General features: G+C 42.0%; 1 protein-coding gene across 1 annotated transcript in view; it reads right to left on the reverse strand.

Annotated features, from left to right (window-relative positions):
- LOC144828000 (fibrocystin-L-like) overlaps nt 1-21,044 on the reverse strand; it is a 1,506,874-nt gene that overhangs the window by 203,502 nt on the left and 1,282,328 nt on the right. The window contains exons 65-67 of the mRNA XM_078686147.1: nt 18,252-18,425; nt 16,593-16,696; nt 7,301-7,427 (exon numbers count right to left, since the gene is read on the reverse strand). Coding sequence (XP_078542273.1) covers nt 7,301-7,427; nt 16,593-16,696; nt 18,252-18,425 — 405 coding nt within the window. The remainder of the gene's footprint in view (nt 1-7,300; nt 7,428-16,592; nt 16,697-18,251; nt 18,426-21,044) is intronic.

Raw genomic sequence — 21,044 nt, forward strand, 5'->3', positions numbered from 1 at the left:
ACAAAAGGATCCAACGAGAAAGAATCAAATGACTTTTTTTTAAAATGTGATTGACTCTATCATTTTAGACATACTTTATTACAAACCTCACTGTTGGTTGCCCCTGCCCCACTTTGTTTTATTTTTTCTCCTGTCTCAAAACTATGCACTTAAATGGGAAGGGACATATTGTGTATTTCCTTTTCATGTTTATCACGAACCATACATGTGCTAAGCTGTGGCTGCATAGAGGATGCCAACTAGAATCTGGCAACCTCCTCCCCTAAAGAGGACTTGAACCTTTTTGGATCCCGTCTGGCTCCCGGAGGGTATTCGTAAGGTGAGGGATCTGCAGAAATACGTGTCCATTAGAAACACAGTGATTAGGATAATAAAAGAATAATAGATTGCCCTCCGCATAAGGATCTATAAAAGGGATTGAACGTAATGCCTTGTTCGCTCATGAGTTTAAGGATTTTATTTTTTATTATATTCTCCTGCAGGTGTGAGTCATCGCAAGGAAACAGATGTCTTCGGGGTCAGAGAGCTGCAGTTTAGAATATGTAGATTAAAGGGAGCGTGGATGGATCTACACAAGAGGGCTTGAAATTATGAGGTTATCAATGAGGTGTCATCACTCTAACTGAGAGCACTCAGGCCATGCTGAGATGAGAGCAAGGAGGTATGTTTGGGCACACCAAGGCTGAAGATGGAGTAATGCAGACAGATTGATCCTATATTTTCTTGTGGCCCTTTGTTTCTTCTAATAACTTACCTTTTACTGAACTTATTTAATACAAGTTTAAAGTTATGCTCACCAGGCTTGTGTCTCCCTTTTAACAACCACACACATAAAGTCGATCAGTAGTGGATTCAAGTAGTTCATTCCAAGTTGATTGGGGGGGGGGTGAAGAGTGATTTGGATGCAGAGTAGGACTTTGAGTTGAAAGAGGAATTTGCTGTCTTATTAAGTGTCAGCGAACATTGTGTGAATGTGTGTGCGTGTGTTTGTGGATGTCTGACAGAATATCAGAACAACAAATATTATGCTACACAAAAACCGAGTCAAAGCTATGGATCCCAAAAAAATATTGTCTACCAATACTTATAATTGTAAGTACAAAAACATTAGACATGTAAATAGTAAATCTTCATTTTTTTAACCTATATCATTAATATAATGTAAAATATTTTACAATTTTTTAAAGCTATATATCAATACATACTCATATAAAAACACACATACAAACACTTATATATACATGTTTATATATAAGTATATATAATACTATTAAAAATATATATTTTAATTTATATTAATGTTATTTTTTTTTAATTTACTAATATAAAAAGCAAAAATATATGTATATTTTATATATTTATTAAAAAATAAAAATAAAAACACGAGTACAAAACAATTAAATACATTATCAAATGAATTAAATATAAAAAACTATTATTACAAATTTTAAAAACTTTTAAAGAATGTATCTATATATAAACAAATGCTATACAATGAAACAAACAATACTAATATGTACACTTCAACAGTTGTAAAAATATGTAATCAAATCAGAAAATAAAACATACCCATTTCAGTGTGTGCAACAGTAGGGAACCCGTTGTACTTTGGAGGGGTTAAATTTAATATTCCCACTCCAGTCTGTGCAACAGTAGTAAAAGCATTGGACTTAGAAGGGGTAAAATTCACTATTCCCTCACCAATGTGTGCAGCAGTAGAGAAAGCGTTGTAATTCAAAGGGGAATCATTTACTATTTACCCCCGCCCCCAGTCTGTGCAACATTAGGAAAAGCATTAGACATCAGAAGTGTAACATTTACTATTCCCACTCCAGTCCTTGCAACAATCGGGAACGGGCTGGACTTCAGGGTGGTTAGATTTGCTATTCCGACTACAGTCTATGCAACAGTAAGGAAATTGTTGGACTTCGAAGGGGTTACATTTACTATTCCCACTCCAGTCTGTGCAACAGTAAGGAAAGTGTTGGACTCCAGATGGATAACATATACAGTTTCCACTCCACTCATAACTAACCCTGGGCGTAGTGGGCGGAGTGGGGCTCCGCGGAGCTACGTGAAGTGGGCGCACAACTACGCCCACCCACGCACTCCGCGTAGCCCCACTCCGCGCCGCCCGCCTCCCTCCCGCCCTCCCTAAGTACATAAATAAAGGAATAAAAAGCTTTTAAAAACACTTACCTTGTCTGCCGCGTCCCCGGGGCTCCCTCTCGCCGTCCCGCGATTCGCGCCGCCACCGCATCGGATCCTAATGCGCATGCGCGGGCGGCCGCGCATGCGCATTCCTCACGAGAAATGTGCATGCACGGCCGCCCGCGCATGCGCATTAGGATCCGAAATGGCGGCGCGCATCGCGGGACGGCGAGAGGGAGCCCCGGGGATGCGGCAGACAAGGTAAGTGTTTTTAAAAGCTTTTTATGCCTTTATTTATGTATTTAGGGAGGGCGGGAGGGAGGCGGGTGGCGGCCGGCTACGCCCCGTCTGCGGAGCGCGCGTAGTGCCGCCTGGCTACGCCGGCTACGCAAAATGCGTAGGAGACGGCACTCCGTGCACGGAGCGTAGCTGGCCGCCCAGGGTTACTCATAACATATTTTAATACCCTCTTCAGTTGAACAGAAATATTAAACTTTTAATATAAAATTTATATATAAAAAACAATTCGCCAATTTACATGCTTTTAAACATTTCACTAAACCATTTTAAATTTACAAAATGTTATTAATGTACTATTTAGTTAAGTCCCCACGTTATACTCCCACATACCTAGCAGCACTCACTTAAAATATAACTAAAATAAAGGAGTATTATCAAATTAACATATTTAATGATCAATTAGATATTAATAAACTAATATTTAATTGTTAATTATTACTTAAATAACTTCCCACACTATGCCCCTACAAACACAACATCCTGCAACTAATAAGTAATGGAAAAAATATAATTATTAAACAATTTACATAATTATCAATCAATTAAAGGAGGGCATCCCTCGTTACGAATGTGTTTAACAATCTTGAAAATTCCCAACTTTCTGTATCATGGGGTGCATCAATTAGTGTGCCCATTTTTAAGAAAGTCTGTACATCAGCCCTATTTCCTTAATTGACACCACTGTTAAAAATCTGGGAAGAACAATTTCTCACAGGATTAGAGAGAATGGGCCGATATCCCTGTCTCATATCCCTGTCAATATGGGTTCAGACGCAAAGTGGGAGCTATTGAAAAGTGCCTTAACCTGAATCTGGTCTTAGGGAAGTATACAGTTTCAAAAAAGTCCCCTCTCTATTTAGCGCTCATGGACCTCTCCTCAGCCTTTGACTGTATAAATCAAGCAAAATTATGGTCATTGCTAATAGCTCATGGTTTGAATATTGTTCTAGTCCACTTCTTGGCCTACTTACACAATGATATGAAGGCAAGTGTCGGCATTATTATGCAAGGTGAGGTATCTGTAGATGTAGGGATATATGGTGGGGCAAGACAAAGGTACGTATTAGCTCCCCTTTTATTTATTCTCAAAATTAACAAGCTTCACTTGTTTTTGGTGCAGTCAACACAAGATGTTCCAAAAATATAGGGTTTGAATGCAATTCCTAACTTTTCTATTGCCACCAGGATAATGTTGCTTATTCTAGGGTTTCTGAGGGGACAGCATGATCAGTTCTGAAGGCAGGAGTGACAAACTCATGGGAATTGTCACTTTGGAGAGCCTATTTTTTACGGAGGCTGCACCAAGGGCGCTGGCTAATGGAGCCGGAGTGTGTAATGATGGGAGGCACCATATTTAACAATCTCTCATGAATCAGTCCAAATTTCAAGGAGTGGCAGAAAAAGGCAATGGAACCATTCTGAACATATCTGTCCTGGCCTAATGGAAGACCCTGACCTGCATGAGTTTGGCTGACAGGTTCAGAAAGTCTGAGTTCTTCTTCTTTAACATCAGAATTAGCTCCAAAGACAGGGAAAAGCTAGGCATTAAGTCTCTGATCGGCTCCAGAAGTAGTGATGGTCAGAAAGAAGAGGATTTCTCCACCCTACAGCTCATTTACTATCCAGGGTATTAACTGAAGAGTGACAGAAACATTTTGAGTATCCATGTGGGACTGGGTGAGAATTAATTTGGCCTTTGATAGGTTTCAACTACTTCAATGAAAAGGAGTCATGTTAACAGCCCAGACCCTACATGCATATGGTATATGGTTCAAAGAGGAGACCTTCCTGCGGCATCTGAAGCATGTTTTGAAGCCTGTGATCATAGGGTTAGGAACGTGGCCTGGTCCCTGTAAAAAGCTGATTCATTTTGTCAGTGAATCATCACAGCTCCAAACCCACTTCAATGAGGGCTGGAAATACAGGAACTGGTGCTAACTTGTCGATTTCTGCCATATATACTCCAATGTCATCACAGCCAGAATTCCATCTCGTGTCTTGTGGAGTGCTATTAATCTCAGGTTTCTTTACTTATAAGGAAAGAAACCTTAGATTAATAGCACTCCACAAGGCAGTAATCTTGCCGGAAAAGTGATAACTGAATACCAATGTTTCAACGCATAATTCCACGCTCGTCAGTATAAAGCTGCATGAGAAATCTGATTTCAGGAAGATTTGAATAAAGGAATTATTTTTAAAAGACAAATAAAATGCGAATGAAGTTTGTGCATCCTATGTCATAATAATTTTTGTGGTTCAGTTTAAAGCTGCTGTACAAAGGCTGCAGTGGGTAGAATGGATTCTTTGATGATGAAATATTTGACATTATGTTTCAATATCTGGGGCACTGTAGCAAAAACCCTTTTTTGTCTTTATCGGCTAGTAAAAATCCTGCTGGGCAGGTGAATGGCAAAGCTGTTCATGTTTCTTGTAAAGACAAACTAATTTCACTGATGAAAACTACTTTAATATAAGTCATGTTGTAAATTGTCATTATAGACATTTGTGAATGTCAATGTTAAAATCTGAAAGTAGTGGCGAAGTCCTGAAAAATAAATATTGCAGTGAGCCTTTTTGGTGGAAGCTGGTAGAAAAGGAGAAGGACAGATATTGAGTAAAGATCCCTTACTGAGTAGTTGGTCTAGTCACATTCAGATCATATTCTAATCACTCTTGATGATTTCAAATTCCTGTATTATTGGTAAACACATTGTTACTCCTCAGAGAAGTATTAAAGTTGCATGAGGTTTCTTGAGGCCAGTACACCCTAGTTGTTACAGTTGGAAGAAACGCATCTACTTGCCTCACTTTGTTTTCAAGTATGGGAAAGGCTTAGAAACTAATCTCACATCATCAGTTTCAACTGTTCCCATAAATAGATTAAGTTGGATATGTGCACAGAAGACATATTTGTCTTCAGGTCGTTGCAGGTAAACATGTTCACCTTGCTGGTGGTGTTACTGTACACAAAAAGCCCAGTCTGAGTCCAGTTGTTACTCAATCACCCAATACTTCAATGCTAAGACTGGTGGAATCATGTGCTGATGTATATCTGTAGGTCTTGTTTCCCCCTTTTAAGACACTAGCAAGGAGAGTTTCTCAGGTACACAAGAGATAAGGGCTCACTTCTCGAATACTGGCATTTACCATAGACTGGAAGACACGGCGCAGAGTTCCTTTACACTGATAATGTGTCACAACGAGCTACTCCCAAGCTTCATTTGAAGATAGCCTCACTCCATGAATGTTCCAGCCAGGCAGCACTTAGAACATTGTACGCCTCTGTTAGCCTCCAAGTGGCTCCTGGGCAGAAGCCACCCACATCACGCTGCATAAATTCTGACTTTAAAGTCATCTTACCAAGGCCAGCAGTTTCTCACAAGGCCTAATCACTTCAGTATACAGAGACCTTCGAGGATTTGATGCATCTTAAACTCAACGCCAGAAAATACCACTGTAGCCCACTAACAATCTTCGACACTAATGTCTCATGTCTCAAGCAGCACCAAACGCCCTTCCATGGCAGAAAGCATGGTCTCCTCCTCTGTTTAAAGGTCCTTCTCCTTTGATGTGGGAACCATATGGGCCCTGAAGAAGGCCTCTCAGTACAATAGTCATGGAACCTCCCAGCCTTCCTTATGTAGGTGTACTGGGACTTCATTGTTAGTCCTTGTTCCACGCAGCCCATTTTCATGGTCAGGCAACATTTTCCCCACAATGCACTCTACTGAGGACCAATACCTATGGCAGCGTTCCCCTGGGCAATGATCCCTCCAATTCCAGTGGTGTGCTGCAAAGGGGTATTTGGGGAAACTTCTCTGGATTAACCTGAAATGTGAATAATGTTTCTAGGTACCTTCAGTCCTCACAAACATTTACCAAATGTCAATGAAGCATAGCAGCATAATATACCATACAGAGATCCAACTCACTGTGGCTTTGTTTTGGCATCTCTGGTCAGAGGCAGGAACGTCACTTACCTGGTGCTGCCACAAACCTTTCAGAGAAACTAATTTCACCAGCCTGATGGTACTATTGAGTAATGTGATCTTTGGAGACTTAAACTAGCTATTCAGCTGTGTACAGCCATTTCTGGGCACCCCGAACCCCCATGTTTTAGATTCAGGATTGTACAGTCTCTGAAAAAGCCTCATAGTCACTGCTGGATTAGCTCTTTCTATCCATAAAACGCCTGTTCTTTATTCCTGTGTGTATTTGGACACCAGGTATTCTTAAAAAGGTTTCAGGAAATTTGAGTAAATTATTAACCCACCTCTGTTATTATGTTTAACTGCTGCAGTGTGTGGAGTTGCAACTGTTCATACTCACTCTATTAGTTTGGTTTACACATATGGGTGTTTGATGGTTAGGCACATTACCTACAAAGCAATCACTTCTGGAAATTAAAAATATCAATATGAAACGAATTCTTTGAAAACCCTGCCATCTGGGAGTTATGTCTCTGGAAGTGTAGCCTCATTATTACCAGTAACATTTGGGTTGGTGGCTTTACCTGTTGTAGATTGTTATATTAACAAGACAATGTTGTGGAGGAGATATTTTTCAATATGCATTAAAACCTAGTTGGAATATTTAAGCATCATCCATAACCAAATACAATATTGTCATTGAAGGTTTGCGTTAAAATATTTGTGTGACAAAGAGAGATCAGTCAGCCTAGAACTCTAAATTTATAATGTTAGACTGCACCATTACATATTTTGTACTTCCATATACTTTAATAAGACATCATCCTTAAATAAGTAAATCTATTCATCACTTAGTTAATCTGGCCATTAAAACTCCACTTTGGACGAAAATGATGATGTACAATTTTCTTGCATATTACCTTCTCCAACAGTAAAATGGATGATGTTGTCATCAACATTTAGCCCGTGTGTTCCAAATACTCCAATTGCTGGGGAAAATCCATTGTGGAAGGCACAGCCCTGGACATAGGACTCATTGGGTTCAATCTGAAAAGTGCAAGATAATTTAAGTTTGCTGTAGCAAAAGAGGGGCTTCTATAGCGATGGAGAAATAATTAAATAAATGTATATTTGTTTAGGCCTATTTATATGTGCACATTCTTATTTCCAGGCTGCTGATGGTACGCCAGACTCATTGGTGGTGGAAGTTCCTAAGATAATGTTTCCCTGGACAGAGAACAGAGAAATGACCAATGGTGCCATTGGTGCCACCGTTAGTCATAACTGCTTTCTTATAGAGTCCAGTATAGTAAAGTGAAGTTTTCTCATGTTTAACAATGTGCCTTGCTGAGACAAAGAAATTGTGCCAAAACAAAAAGCTTTGGGGCTCATTATGATGGCAGGTGGACATCAGTCTGCCCGCCATCATAACGGCGATGGGACCGACCGCCACACGGCGGCATTCCCACCTGCCCAATTAGGATGCGCCTGCCATATGGGCGAGCACATCCTGTCCTTTTACCATTGTGGATGGTGCTGCTGGCTGCAGCACCATCCGCAATGGTGAAAAGGCATGCACAGCATTTCCCTGCACCATGTGGCAGGCACCACGCGGTGCCTGCCATTTGGTGCAGGGAACTGCAGGGGGGTACCATGGGTACTCCCCATCCCCAGGGGCCTGCAAAAGGCCCCCAAAGCCAATCCCCGTCAGCATGCCGCCATGGAAAGGTCTCTACACAAGCACATCCTAATATGGCTGGCGGTGCCTGCTAGGCACCGCTACCATATTAGTGGCCCAGCTCCGCCCGACCGGCAATCAGAACGATTGCCGACTGGCAGAAAAGCGGCGGGCGGACTTTGTGTCCGCCACAGTACCCATTGCCATCATAATATGGTGGGGTATTTCACATTGTGATGGTGTAACGATCGCCACCGCCGACCCGACGGTGGCAATCATTACGCCATCCTAATGAGCCCCTTAGTTTCTCAAACCACCCACTGCAGCACTTATACCCTCTAGCTCCCTTGCATTTATGTGGGACACAATCCACATCATCATCATCATAATCCACTTCATTTGGTTATCCAGACAAAAACCATAAAAGCATACATACAAGTTAAAAACACATTGAATGAACATAAAAACAATAGCTGTAAAGACATATTTTCCCATATCCGTATCACAGACAAGAAAAAACCAGTAACCTTACAAGAGATCGCTAGAGAATTCCGTTGTAAAAACAGTAATGGTGGCCAGAATTGTTTAAAATTATATTCCTGAATGATAGGTAAATTGAAACGTTTACATGGCTGGACATAAAAAGACCAAACAGTGCAAGGTGCTTTGACTCAAGAGTCCATCACAAGGACAATGGATCAAACCCTCCGACCAATCATTAATAACAGGAAAGGTGACTAAATGAATGACAATATTGAGTTCAAAATGTGTTAAAACAAACCTAAGCTGATGACTGAGTAAACTTGTTAGATATAGCTGAATACTGTTGATGGCCAACTTCAACTGGTTTTTTATAACACAGGGTTTTGACATACCACTTGAAAATCTTTGCTCTTTAAAAAAAGGCCAAACTTTGATGTTTAAGGTCTCTCCTATTCACATTGTGCAATACCTCAGGTGTGTCAAAGCAATCAGTGTGCCCCAAGTTCACCCAGAATTGTTTAACTAATTTAAACCAGGGTAATACTCCAGGGCCGTTTAGTTTGAAGCACGTTCAGAATCAAACGACCTAAACAGGTGAAATCGCTAGTCCAAACTTTATGCTATAATAAGTTTGGCTGAGGTGTGATCAAATCAGATAAAAACAGTGCCCCAAGTTCTGCGTGACAAACAAAGGCGGAACAACTGTTTGTGACTGACAAAAGATTCCTGAAGAACGCATTATCCAGCACCTGAAGTTGAGTGATATTAATTAACCTCCAGAATCCCGCCCCATTTTGGGCCACTGCTACGTATTTTGTGTTGTAGATGGTTAACATATCTCTAATGGTGTTATTCCCTAACTTGAAGGCAAAGTTAGGCAACGTAAAAATAGATTTCTTAAGATGGAGCTTCTTAGAGTAAGTGGCTAGGGCCCATGAACCTTGGTTGTCAAATAAAATGCCTAGGTAGCAGAAAGTCAGAGTGACACTTAACATTTCCTATCAGAAAATCACAACACTTCCGAATATACTTCAGACACTTCATTACAAATGTTTTCCCAATCTTAACCGAGAGACAAAGGTCAGACATGAAGCAAATACAGACATTAGGTAGCAACTGCAGTCCCATCAGAGGAAGAGTAAAAGACACACTGTTGATGGACGGAATGCAGAACAAATCGAAACATTCACCCCCAGTAAAGAGTTCCATCATCTTTTGATCACCATGCCACCCCAGTTTAGACCTGGCTGCATGCAAATCAGTCTTGACCTTGTGCCTCATGTGAACAGTCCAGCGCGAACTGCTGGTCTAAACTCTGGTGGCATGGTGAGCAAAAGAATGATGGATTTAACCCAGATCTCTTGACTGGGGGTGAATGTTTTGATTTGTTCTGCATTCCGTATATTAATTGTGTGCATTTTGCTTTCTCGCCCTAAGTGCGCCGGGGATGCCCAGACGTGGGTCCCTGGTTCACTGTGCCACTGGATTTAAGTTATCCTGGCTGATGAGGGGTGAAACCCCCAAACTGGTCCTCGGATGCTTGTTTTCAGTCGAGGGAGGACCTGGATTGGCAGTTCAGGCTGGAATGTTCCCTTGAGGCACAGGGTCAAGACTTATTTGCATACATCCAAGTCTAAACTGGGGTGGCATGGTTAGCAAAAGAATGATGGATTTAGCCCAGATCTCTTGACTGGGGCTGAATGTTTTGATTTTTTGTGAATTCTGTCCATCAATTGTATGTCTTTGCCATTGGGGTAGAGGACATAAGTATGGCATTGTCTGCATATTGCAGGCAAGGTATGGGTCTGTGACCAATCTGGAGTGGGAAGGGTCACTTATTGCTCTTCGTAAGATAGACTAACCTGTTAATGTATTGAGTAAATAAAAAGGGCACAAGCACACAACCCTGTTTGACCCTTTTTCTGAGATAAAAAGACTGCATTCTTCCCTAAAATCAAGAAGTACTCTAGCCCTGCCACTGAAGTATATGTCTCCAACAAGGGCTATAATCAGTGGGTCCACCCAAAGCTCCAGTAAGACTTCCCATAAGTTACTATGCAGAATGCAATCAAAAGTGCTCAATAAATTGACAAATGCTAAAAATAAATGACTTAAATAACAGTGTATCTACCAATAAGCAGGCATTGATTAACGGCCTTATTATGAATACAGCGGTCTATAGGCAAAGTCTTACTCACTGTGGCATTCCGACCACCGCCACACTGGCGGTCCGCCCGCTGTCTTATGAATGTAGTGGTCAGCCCGCCACGAGACCGCCGGCTCTGCCTGGATCAATGAACCAGATCTGCCAGAGGTCTGGAAATGGGCAGGAATATTTTGATGGTGGCGCTGCCGCACCGCTGAGCGTATTCTGACTTTTAGTTCCCCTGCCCATTTCATGGCAGTGAGCCCACCATGAAAAGGATGGGGGACATGAAAGTAAGGGGGCCCTAACAGGGTCCCCTACCGCTTCTTGGCCTGGGGGTGCATGTAGGGTGACACATGTTTTGCCCCGCCTGAAATTGCATCCCTGTTCCTGCAAGGCATGCATGACATGGTGCAATCCACACCGTGGAAGAACGAGCTGCAGGCGCTGTAACGGTGGTGGTCTGCTGTTAAGACTCTCCTATGAGCCTAACAGACCACCGCCGTGAGGCTACCGCAGCACCACCCACCAACCATAGATTACACTCGTAATCTAACAAGTGGGTGCACTACATGCTTGAAGGTCCTCCTGTCGGTGCAGTGGTGGCAGGCAGATGGGAGGTCCACCAAACTCGTAATAAGGCCTTAAGTTGTCTTGATACTCCTCAGGCCTTTTCAGAAACCGTACTGAAGATTAGAAAACTGTTTGTTAGTTTTGGCCAACTCCTCAAGACCAATCAACTAAATTTATCCTTGCCACTCTAACCAAGGAATTGAGAAGAGAAGCAGGGCAGTAGCAAGCAGAGTCAGCACAGTCCCCTTCCTTAAATTTTGGTACAATTATGGTCTCTGACCAATTTAAAAAAATTCCAGATCAGCAATATGTGCATAATACCCTGGTTAAGATTGGTCCACACAAGGGGTCGTTGGCATTAAACATATTAATGAGAATGCCGCCAGGGGCTTTACCGCCCATACGTCCTGCAATGGCAACATTGATTTTATCCAAAGTGAAGCACAAATTGCTGCAGGTGAGAGTCAAAACTTCAAGGCAAAGACGTTCAAGTACCGTTGTTGGCTGGCTGGAATTACCATCAATCTTAGAAAAGTGCATGACCCACAAAGTTTCACTAATTGCTGCCTCCAGATGGGTATAACGTACGGGGTCATCCCAGCAACCCTAAGAACCAGGGTAGTTATGTGTAACAAATGAATATGGTTCACTTGGGATAGCATCCACCACCAAGAGTGATGCTTTATAAATAAATTGAAGCACATCTAAGATACCACGGCAGTAGCCGCTCCATCTAGTCAAGTTCCAATAGTCGCGAAAAACTCAGGCATGTGTCTTTCAATACCCATGTGGGATGGATTTTCTCCACTCGGGATGTTGGCCCAGGGCAGCAGGACAATACCGATTACTTTGGATTTAATAATAACTTGTGTGTATACTTTGTCCCACACTCTTTGGCAACTTAATTGTGCAGCCATGATTGATTCCTTTAGCTGTGAGCTATTTTCCAGATGAACAAGTCTTTCCTGATTGGCCCCAATTAGTATGCTTTGATTGAACTGGTTGTCATCCCAATCATAGACTACCTTAATTTCTCTGAGAAATGTTCTTCCCCGGTTCTGTTACTTTGTGTACTGATTGTATTTATGCTACACTTTGACCTGATGATGGCCCTGGTCAATTTTACTGTTTAGCAGAAATGTCAACCTTTTTTCAATTATTATGGACTGTTAAAAGCATGTTTAGTTGAATGTTTAGTGACTGTATGTTTTTATTGTATGTCTTCATTTCATTTTGTTATTGGACTCAATACCTTTTGTTATGTTCTTGTTGAATTAACAGCAGCCAATTTGACTCTAAATATTATATATGAGTCTTTTATGTGTTGCACTACAATTATCTGTTCTGATAAAAATCATCCCTTAAGTCTTTCTAGTTTTCAACATCTTGTATGTTAATTTTAGTGACTAATAGTACTTTGATTGTAATTATTTGAGAAAGAAACAGATTTTCCTTGTGTATTTCTCCATTGTTTGCTATTGGGTTATGGTGTCTGTTTCTGTGTTAGGCGTAATTATTTCAATTACTTTGTCTTAAATGTGCGTTAATTTATTTATAATCAAAAAGAACAGATGATGGACGGACTGCTGAATTAATCAAACATTCACCCCCAGTCACAGATCTGGATTAAATCAATTGTTTGTCTGCATGCCACGCCATTCCAGTTTAGACCAAGCCATATGCGATCAGTCTTGACCCTGTTCTCCATGGGAACAGCCCAGCCTGAACTCCAGGCCAGGTCTTCCTGGACCAGGAACAAACATCCTGGGACCGAGTACATCTAAGGAAAGAGAGAAACCTTAGAACATAGCCCCACCACATTCCAGAGGAGAAAGTTGTAACAATGGGACTGCTCATTAGCCGTACTTATGAACAGGGAGTCTGAGTGAGCATGACATACCATTGTGTCAATGGGGCCATAATAGATGACAAAGAAGGCTCTAAGTCTATGGACGGGGAAAACAACGTGGTTGGGCGTTTTTTCACAGCCTCCAGTGAAAGTCAGTCAATACGATCCAGTGTAGCCAGCAAGGCGAATCACTTCTGTGTGGTGATAGATGAATGGTAAGTAATCGGTATAGCAAGTTCCGTCCCTTGGGGAAGATGACATCCCACCTCCTGGTTTGGGGGGTGATACAAATACCCTGGAGGAGGGTAATCACTTGATGCTGTGGAGGAAAAGTGGGGCTGACTCTTGATCTGTTCAAAATAGATTGTACCAGAAGGGGAGACTTGAAAGACATACCTATACAGTCACCTGCTAGTGATTTGGCTATTCTCCAATCCAGCTAACCCTTCTCACCATTTTTATATCCTCAAAAAAAGATTGTTTGTCATGCCTATTTTCTTGTCCAACCAGTGTATCAATTTGTTTTGCAAGCTTTCCCAGGATTCAGAGTCAATTTGGGTATTAGTTGGCATATTCCCAAGAATCACTACAAAGGTGTAGGTTTCAGGGGAAGATCCAGACTTTGTGTTGGTCCCCCGGTTTCCATGTATGGCAAGGAAACACTTGGTTTGGCCATTTGGATATTAGGGCGCGAGGTCTGCTGCACTTGCTTTCTGGTAGATGAAATTCCAGCATATGATTCTGAAGTAAGTTGGGTAGAAAAATGCTTGCTGGATGGAATTAAACTAGAAGATGGAATACCAGAAGGACTGGTGGGCAATTTTGACTGGGGCAGGGAACTATACTTATCGTTTGCTTGCAGCATTTCACCGCAACTGAGTGTATTTTTTTCAGCAATTGTTACTCTCACGGAGAGAGAGTCCAGGGAAGATTTGACTGAAAATTCTAAGAATTGCACAAGAGTAAGTATGTGGACAAAGTCCTCAGTGCTGGCTGCAGGAGTTTTATTTAATTTACCCTTTCTGTAACAGGCTTATGTTGCTTTACTGTGACTTTAGGAAATGGGATAGATCCTTCGCGATTAGGGCTAGTAGAAATAGCCGGAGTAGGGCCAGAGATTTTTAGACACTTAAATGGGGGATCCATAGAGTAGTCCAAACGGTAAATCACATTAATTACGTCTGAATCGGTCTGGACACTTCCGTTAACAGTATCACCAGAAATTACCCCAGAGCATGAGGTGCAGGGCTGGACTGGGAACCTAATCCGGCCCTGGCAAAGTGCTCGGCCGGCCCCCCAGGGAATTGGGGGTGCGGCCGAGCTCTTTGCCAGGGCCGGGTTGTGGCTGATTTTGTTACAGGGCCGATTTTGCAGCTATGCTGGAAAAACAGCCCTGTAACAAAAAAAACGGCCCCAGGGGCCCAAAACTGGCCCCCACCCTTGCAGCCCACCGGGGGAATGCCCGGTGCCCGCTACGGCCAGTCCGGCCCTTGGTGGTCATAGCAACAAGGAGGGGGGAGCTTACAATTTCTCTGACAGCATGGATACAGGATTCTATTCTTTGTTAAACTGAAGTTATTTCTTTGTTAAGGGCACTCATTAGTCTAGTCAAGTATCCACATCTACTAGGTGGCACTGGAAAAAGTGAAGTATGTGAGAACCTGACAGTGAAAGAAAAGTTCTTGAGACGCAGAGGAGATGGGCCCTGAATGTTTTCTCTAGTTTCCCCTGAAAACTGGATACAAGATCTTGGTCTGAAACTCACAGCACAGCCCAGCCCTCTAAATGCAAATGTGTTCCTAGGTTCTTTTCATCACAGCATCATCGGGGACTCTAGGAGGGTTTTTCTGCCACCCTTCTGGACCTGGTGAATCTCATTTGTTACCAGTTGTTTGCCCCAGGGTCGAGCAAAGGTGTGTTTGCCTTATTCTACCTGTCCAATATCCTTGAATGATCTGCTTGAGTACAAATATTGCTGTGCTTTGTAAGCACATTACAGCATATCTGAATACATAGGTTGGATAAATACAAGACTGATAACACAGTACTGGTGATATTGAATATTTCTTCAGGACTTATGAAACTCAACTAATCACCACATAACAAAGTTAGAATATGTAAAGGCATAGGCGCCCCAAACACTTTGATTCACTGTATATGCTCTATGAATATATTATACCTGGCCTATTAAATGACTTATATGACAACCTCATCGGGTTAAGTTAATTTATCAATTGAAGGCCAGTGTAAAGTCATGCAAAATAATGAACTTTAAGAAACTATTTTAAATTACCCAAAACATGAGAATTTTACTACTCTTGCCATCTAAGTATACTTTATTAGATACTAAGGGGCTTTTACGATGGCGGGCGGACCTTCGCACCTGGAGATGGGACCATCCGCTACGTGTGCGGCGGTCCCGCATTTACAATTAGGATGCGCCCGCCACACTGGCGGGCGCATCCCGCAATTTTTGCATTGCAACGGGCGGTGCTGTCAGCAGCACCACCGCAATGCAAAAAAGGTATCTGTGCATTTGCATGAACACCATGGCAGGCACCGGTGCCCCTCACTCCAGCTGCAGCGCAGCGGCCTAGTCAAGCTACGGGGACACCAGTAAAATCCACATACAGTCTCTCTCATCATTAGTTCACTGTGGGTGAGTCTCAACTTATGAGGCTCTCCCACATTAAAAGCTCAACAAATAGGTGCTCAAAAAGCAAAAAATCTGGACGGCCCAGAGTGTCAGAACCACCTTATAACAAATACTAATCAAATTAATTGATAAATAAGTTGAAAATGGGAGAAGCATTGAACATCCTTGCACGCACTTTTCTAGACTAGAGGATATGTATTCCAAATACACACAAGATTTACCAGTGATAGATGAATAAAGGCCAGTGGAAATCGTAGACTTGCAAGCAATTTCTTCCTGTCTGTTTGTGGGGTTTGTGTAGCACAAGAGGCGCAGGGGCGAATTACAAGGCACGGATGCAGTTAACACAATATTTGCTAGGTATTTGGCCGTTGGGCTGTTTGCAAGTCAGCAAATTAGTTTCAAAGGAAAACACTCATCAGCATTGGAACTAAGACCTACTAAATTATGGAATATTTCATTTCCATCATCAGTAATTATTACAGAAATGACCCAGGAAAATGCAAAAACGTCAGTGTTATGAATAGCAAATTGTGGGCGTCTATACAGTGCTTATGATTACTCATGGATAGAGTCCCGCTGCAGTTGCAGCCTTATTTATTATCGCTCTAGGACAAACTTTGCAATGTGTCAACAAACAATAAACCAGTACCAAAGGTCTAGTGCTGCACTGTCTCCACAGCACAAAACTGGGTATGTGAGCATCACATCTGCGTGCATGCAGCAGGAATATTTTAGCTTCAGCAAACAATAGGCAAGTGTTAATCATTAGGTCCAGATAAGGCTACAGACCAAACAATGAATGTGAAAGAAACACTGTGTCATACCTCATTTAGGTTAAGGAAGGCGAGTGAATATCTGGGATCATTATCCTCCCTGTAGCCCTCCTGGCCACTGTGGTAAAATTCAACATTACTAATTCGTGCGCTTCCTAAGTAAAAAGAGATTAAATGCTTTAGAAGATGTTTTTTTATAAAACATAATGCCCAAAGTCAATCAAGATATGTCATATTAACATTGATAGACAACTTGGAATTCGTTATAGAACAGGGATAAGTCATATTTGGAAAACAGGATATCAATTCCCAAACTCCTCTCACATAATTCTCTAAGTGATTATTTTCAACTTGCTATATACGATGACAGTTTTTTAAATATGAGAGCAAGACTCAATAAAAAGGCACACTTACATTTATCAAAAACAAAGCTAAACCACAGATACAGGAATAATTCATAACTAATAACACACACCAGCAGTCACTGAATTGACCTTGTGCGTACTACGCTTGCAACTGAGTCATAAAATGAAAGTATTCTCTTGCAATGGCCTTCTTTCAAACCCTCTTCATTGTATATAAAATATTACACCAACACAGCGCTTCGTTCCTGATGATTTAACTCTGACTTTATCAGCCCAACCCGTCCTTGCGGTCGGCCAATCAATGTCTGTTAGCTGTACCCCAAGAGGGGGTATTTGTAGAGACCCCTCCTTCTCCATCGCAGCAGTGACACTGTGCAGCTCCCTCCCAGTGCCCTGTGTGCAGAACCCAATCTAGCCAAGCATGCAAAGCTAACCAAACCAGGCTTTTTAATCCCTAATATTAACTCGGATCTTTTACAATAGGCTTGGTATGTTATTTCTCAGCGCCAATAATCCCAGCACTCTATAAATGTAACATAACATAACATATAGGTCACTTGCTGTATTAGGCAACCTATCTGCAAGGGGAATGTTAAATACCATCAAAGTAGGAAAAGAAAAAGAAGTAAAAGTGCTGCATCATACAGATTTTGTTATTTCCTTTCCATATATACATACTGTAAGCCTGCAAGCATGTTAACGTCTTTCTAAATATCTGTTATATATGTTCCTGGGTGCATGTATGTCTGTTAGTCTGTATTCTAAAATGTGGGTAACATACTAATTCTCTTTATATGTAAGTCTACGTATATGCATTCAGATGTGTCTGTATGTTCATTTTTGAGAATGCACTTTAAAAAAAGTAAACCTAATGTTTTCATCAATGCTTGTCTCATCTACTGCCAACTTCTGGGGTTAGGCTGACTCTGGGCACAAGCCCGTCTGTGCGGGTGAGGCAGGGAGGGCACCGAGCCGTAGGGAGCTGGAGAGATCTGCCCGTGTGGAGGCAGCATTAGAACCCCGACCTCTCGGCCCTCCATCTAACGCTGTTGCCAACTAACCCAAGAAACACCACTCTGACGGCCTCGAACTTTTATTGCAAGGTCTCTGGATGACTCCTATCGAATAGTCTTCACCCCATGCTGAAAGGCTTCCTTCGCTGAACAGCAGAGGACTGAAAGATAGCCAGATCAAAATGCCAAGTGTGCTGTACCCATGTGTGGCCACCAAGTATCGAGTCAATTTCACCACAGCACTTCCATCAACAGTGTCACAAAAAGGGATAACAGTGGACTGTTTCCACTAATAGTCGAAAATGGGACCAGATATTTGGTTATTTTATTACCTCGGTATTCATGGTCGTACACTGAAAACGTGCTGACGAGCACTCGAGCACCGAAGGACTCCTTGTACCACCCGGGATAATCTTCACCGATTATTTTGATGTTTCTGCTGAGCAGGCCCACATCTGCAGCCAGAGTGTAGCTGACATTGGCATCCGGCACCTGGTGAGTTTCAGCTGGAAGAAGAGGGGATTTTCTTTAAAAATATTGAAAGATCAAGCACACTGAGTAAGTAATTCACTCATTAGACCCCAATAGTCATTACTGGAACCCGGGGACCTCTACTGACTCATTATGGGAATTACTGGAACCCCACAGAGTCATTACTGGAAGCCAGGGGCCCCGGACCCAGCATCATCTACGATTAAAACCACAAAACAATGCACACAAAAATAGAGAAAAAGCATTCATCAAACCAATACACAAATGATGAATCATTGTATTTAATTCACAAACAAATATAAAAAGAAAATCAAAATGTTACTTTTAATGGAAAGGTTGGCGTTTTTCTAAATTCAACTACGGCCGCTCATCGTCAACAGTATATTCTGCTTGATGCACTTGCACTGATCCCATGAATTATTCTGAGGATATCAACTTAATTTTTAGCCAACAATTTATAATTCCTGTATATTAACAGAATGTTTTAACATTTTCAGTTTTACATTTTCATTCATAATTTACATAAATTTGACTAATCTGTAAGATATTCAATTTTCTAAGCAGTCGCGTACCCCCTAAGTAGGCTTGCGGACCTGCAGGAATTCTCAGGTCACTGGTATGAACCACTGAATTAGACCACAGCATCATCGTTTAACTTTATCTGGAGAAGCGCACACCACTTGGAAGAATTTAGAGGAATTAATTAAAATATGATGTTTTTCCTCTCCATTTTACACATGTGAAAATGTTCGACCTTCGGACTATCGATCAAATGTAATTTTATTAATATTGTAGATTAGTCATTACAATAATGCCAGGTTCATCTTTCTAATTTTTCTAATTTTACCAATGGCAGTAGAGAAAGAAAAAACTAATGCACTACACCTCCTTGAGAGCCAAAGTGCAAGGAAACAATAGAAAACATGTGTCAGTTCTCCAAAAAGTACACATGATCTCCAGGCCACTTAGTGATTGACTCTCATAGTTCACTTTATTTGCAGCACTAGCAATGTGATTTACCAATTACAACACTAACAAGTAAATGCTTTCCATGCTCTCTTTTTAAGTTGTCAGCTGTATATTAGATACTTTACACATATGTATTCCCCTTCTATTCTTAAATTGCTCAGTGTCAATGTAAATTACATTCTCCCTCTTTCCTTACATACTCATTGGGTAATTCCTGTGCGCATTCCTTGGCGGAAGGTTGGTAGTAGTTGTGAGGCCCAACGCTACTTGTCGAGGATGCTTTTCTTTGCATTCCCTTGGTGAATCAGGTTCACAGAATTTAGGGCACCTTCTCTGACCACCCTCACATACGTACAGACTATCTGTCAATATTTGCCTTTCTGTCAACCATATTGCAGGGGTGTCTTTTGAGAGAACCAGTGCACTAGTTTTCATTCTGTACTATGATTATTCATTTTCAGAACCTAAAAGTAAGATCCGTTTGTCGTGCAAAGTTAAGGAATTTTGGGTCAGATGTACAAACATTAGGAATACTGATTTTCTTATTGCGATTTACAGTTACACTGGCGGTAAAGCATTACAGTTTTGCGACGCAAATTTGGTCGCAAAACATTAATACATATCACTCTGATTCGGTATATGGAAGGGACGCCCTTTTAACTTCCAAATTGCTATTTGGTAGCAAACGCATATTGTGATTCAGTAGCAAGTTAACAATTCGCAATTTGCCTTTTTTATCTTGTAAAAAGCTATTATGCAATCGCAAAAGGCATGATTCAGAGAATCAGGTGATTTGCAACTGCAAAAAAGCTTTATACTTTCACTCAGGTCACATGTACAAAATCTGAGGAAAAGGTCAGTGTCTCCCAGGACGAGAAATTGCTCATAATAATAGATATTTCAGGGAACAATTATCAGGACGGCTGTGAATAAGGCTATATTCCTAATATCTTTAGGCCTAATAGAAGTAGAAACATAGGTAATGAAATACTTTGGTATCCTAGATTTGGGTGAAGTGAGCTTTAAAAAGACAAATTAAGCAGTTAGTATATAGTGTAGGACAGGGCTTACTTTAGACACAGCTAGCCCCCACTTTTTGCCTGGAAAGTGATGTAATTGCAACTGGAAGGGCACAGGGCTCTTGCCAGCCAGGTCCCCTGTGCCAGAGCTCTTTCCATAAACAGTACCTTATGTTTCCAAATTGACACAACCTCAGTGGCCCTTGTAAGTCCCTAGCATATGGTACCTGTTGGACTTGGCCCTTTTTTGCAGGGTCATCCCTGAACATTTGGCGACCCTGTCACCAGGCAGGTCGCTCCCCTCACCTCCACACAGCCCCCCTGTGTGCCCTGTGCCCGCTGCTGCTGCCGCTCATGATTGGTTGTGCCCGCTACTACTGCTTGCATTTTTGTTCCCTGCTATTCTGTGCATTTTCCGCTTCTGCCGTCTTGCCCCCATTCTGCCTTGTGTCTCCCTTTGTGCCCCATCTGGCCTGTTTCTCCCTTGTGCCCCGTTTTGCCTCTGTCCCCATTTGCCGTCTGTGACCCCTCACCCGCTCCCCCCTCCGTGTTCCAGCCTCTGCGCCCCCTGCGGCCCGCCCCCCTGCATTCCCATTCGCCACCCCGCTCTGCCTCCCAGCTGCTCCTCCCTCCCTCATCCCCTCA

Source organism: Lissotriton helveticus, chromosome 4_1 (assembly GCF_964261635.1).
Source record: "Lissotriton helveticus chromosome 4_1, aLisHel1.1, whole genome shotgun sequence".
Classification (NCBI taxonomy): domain Eukaryota; kingdom Metazoa; phylum Chordata; class Amphibia; order Caudata; family Salamandridae; genus Lissotriton; species Lissotriton helveticus.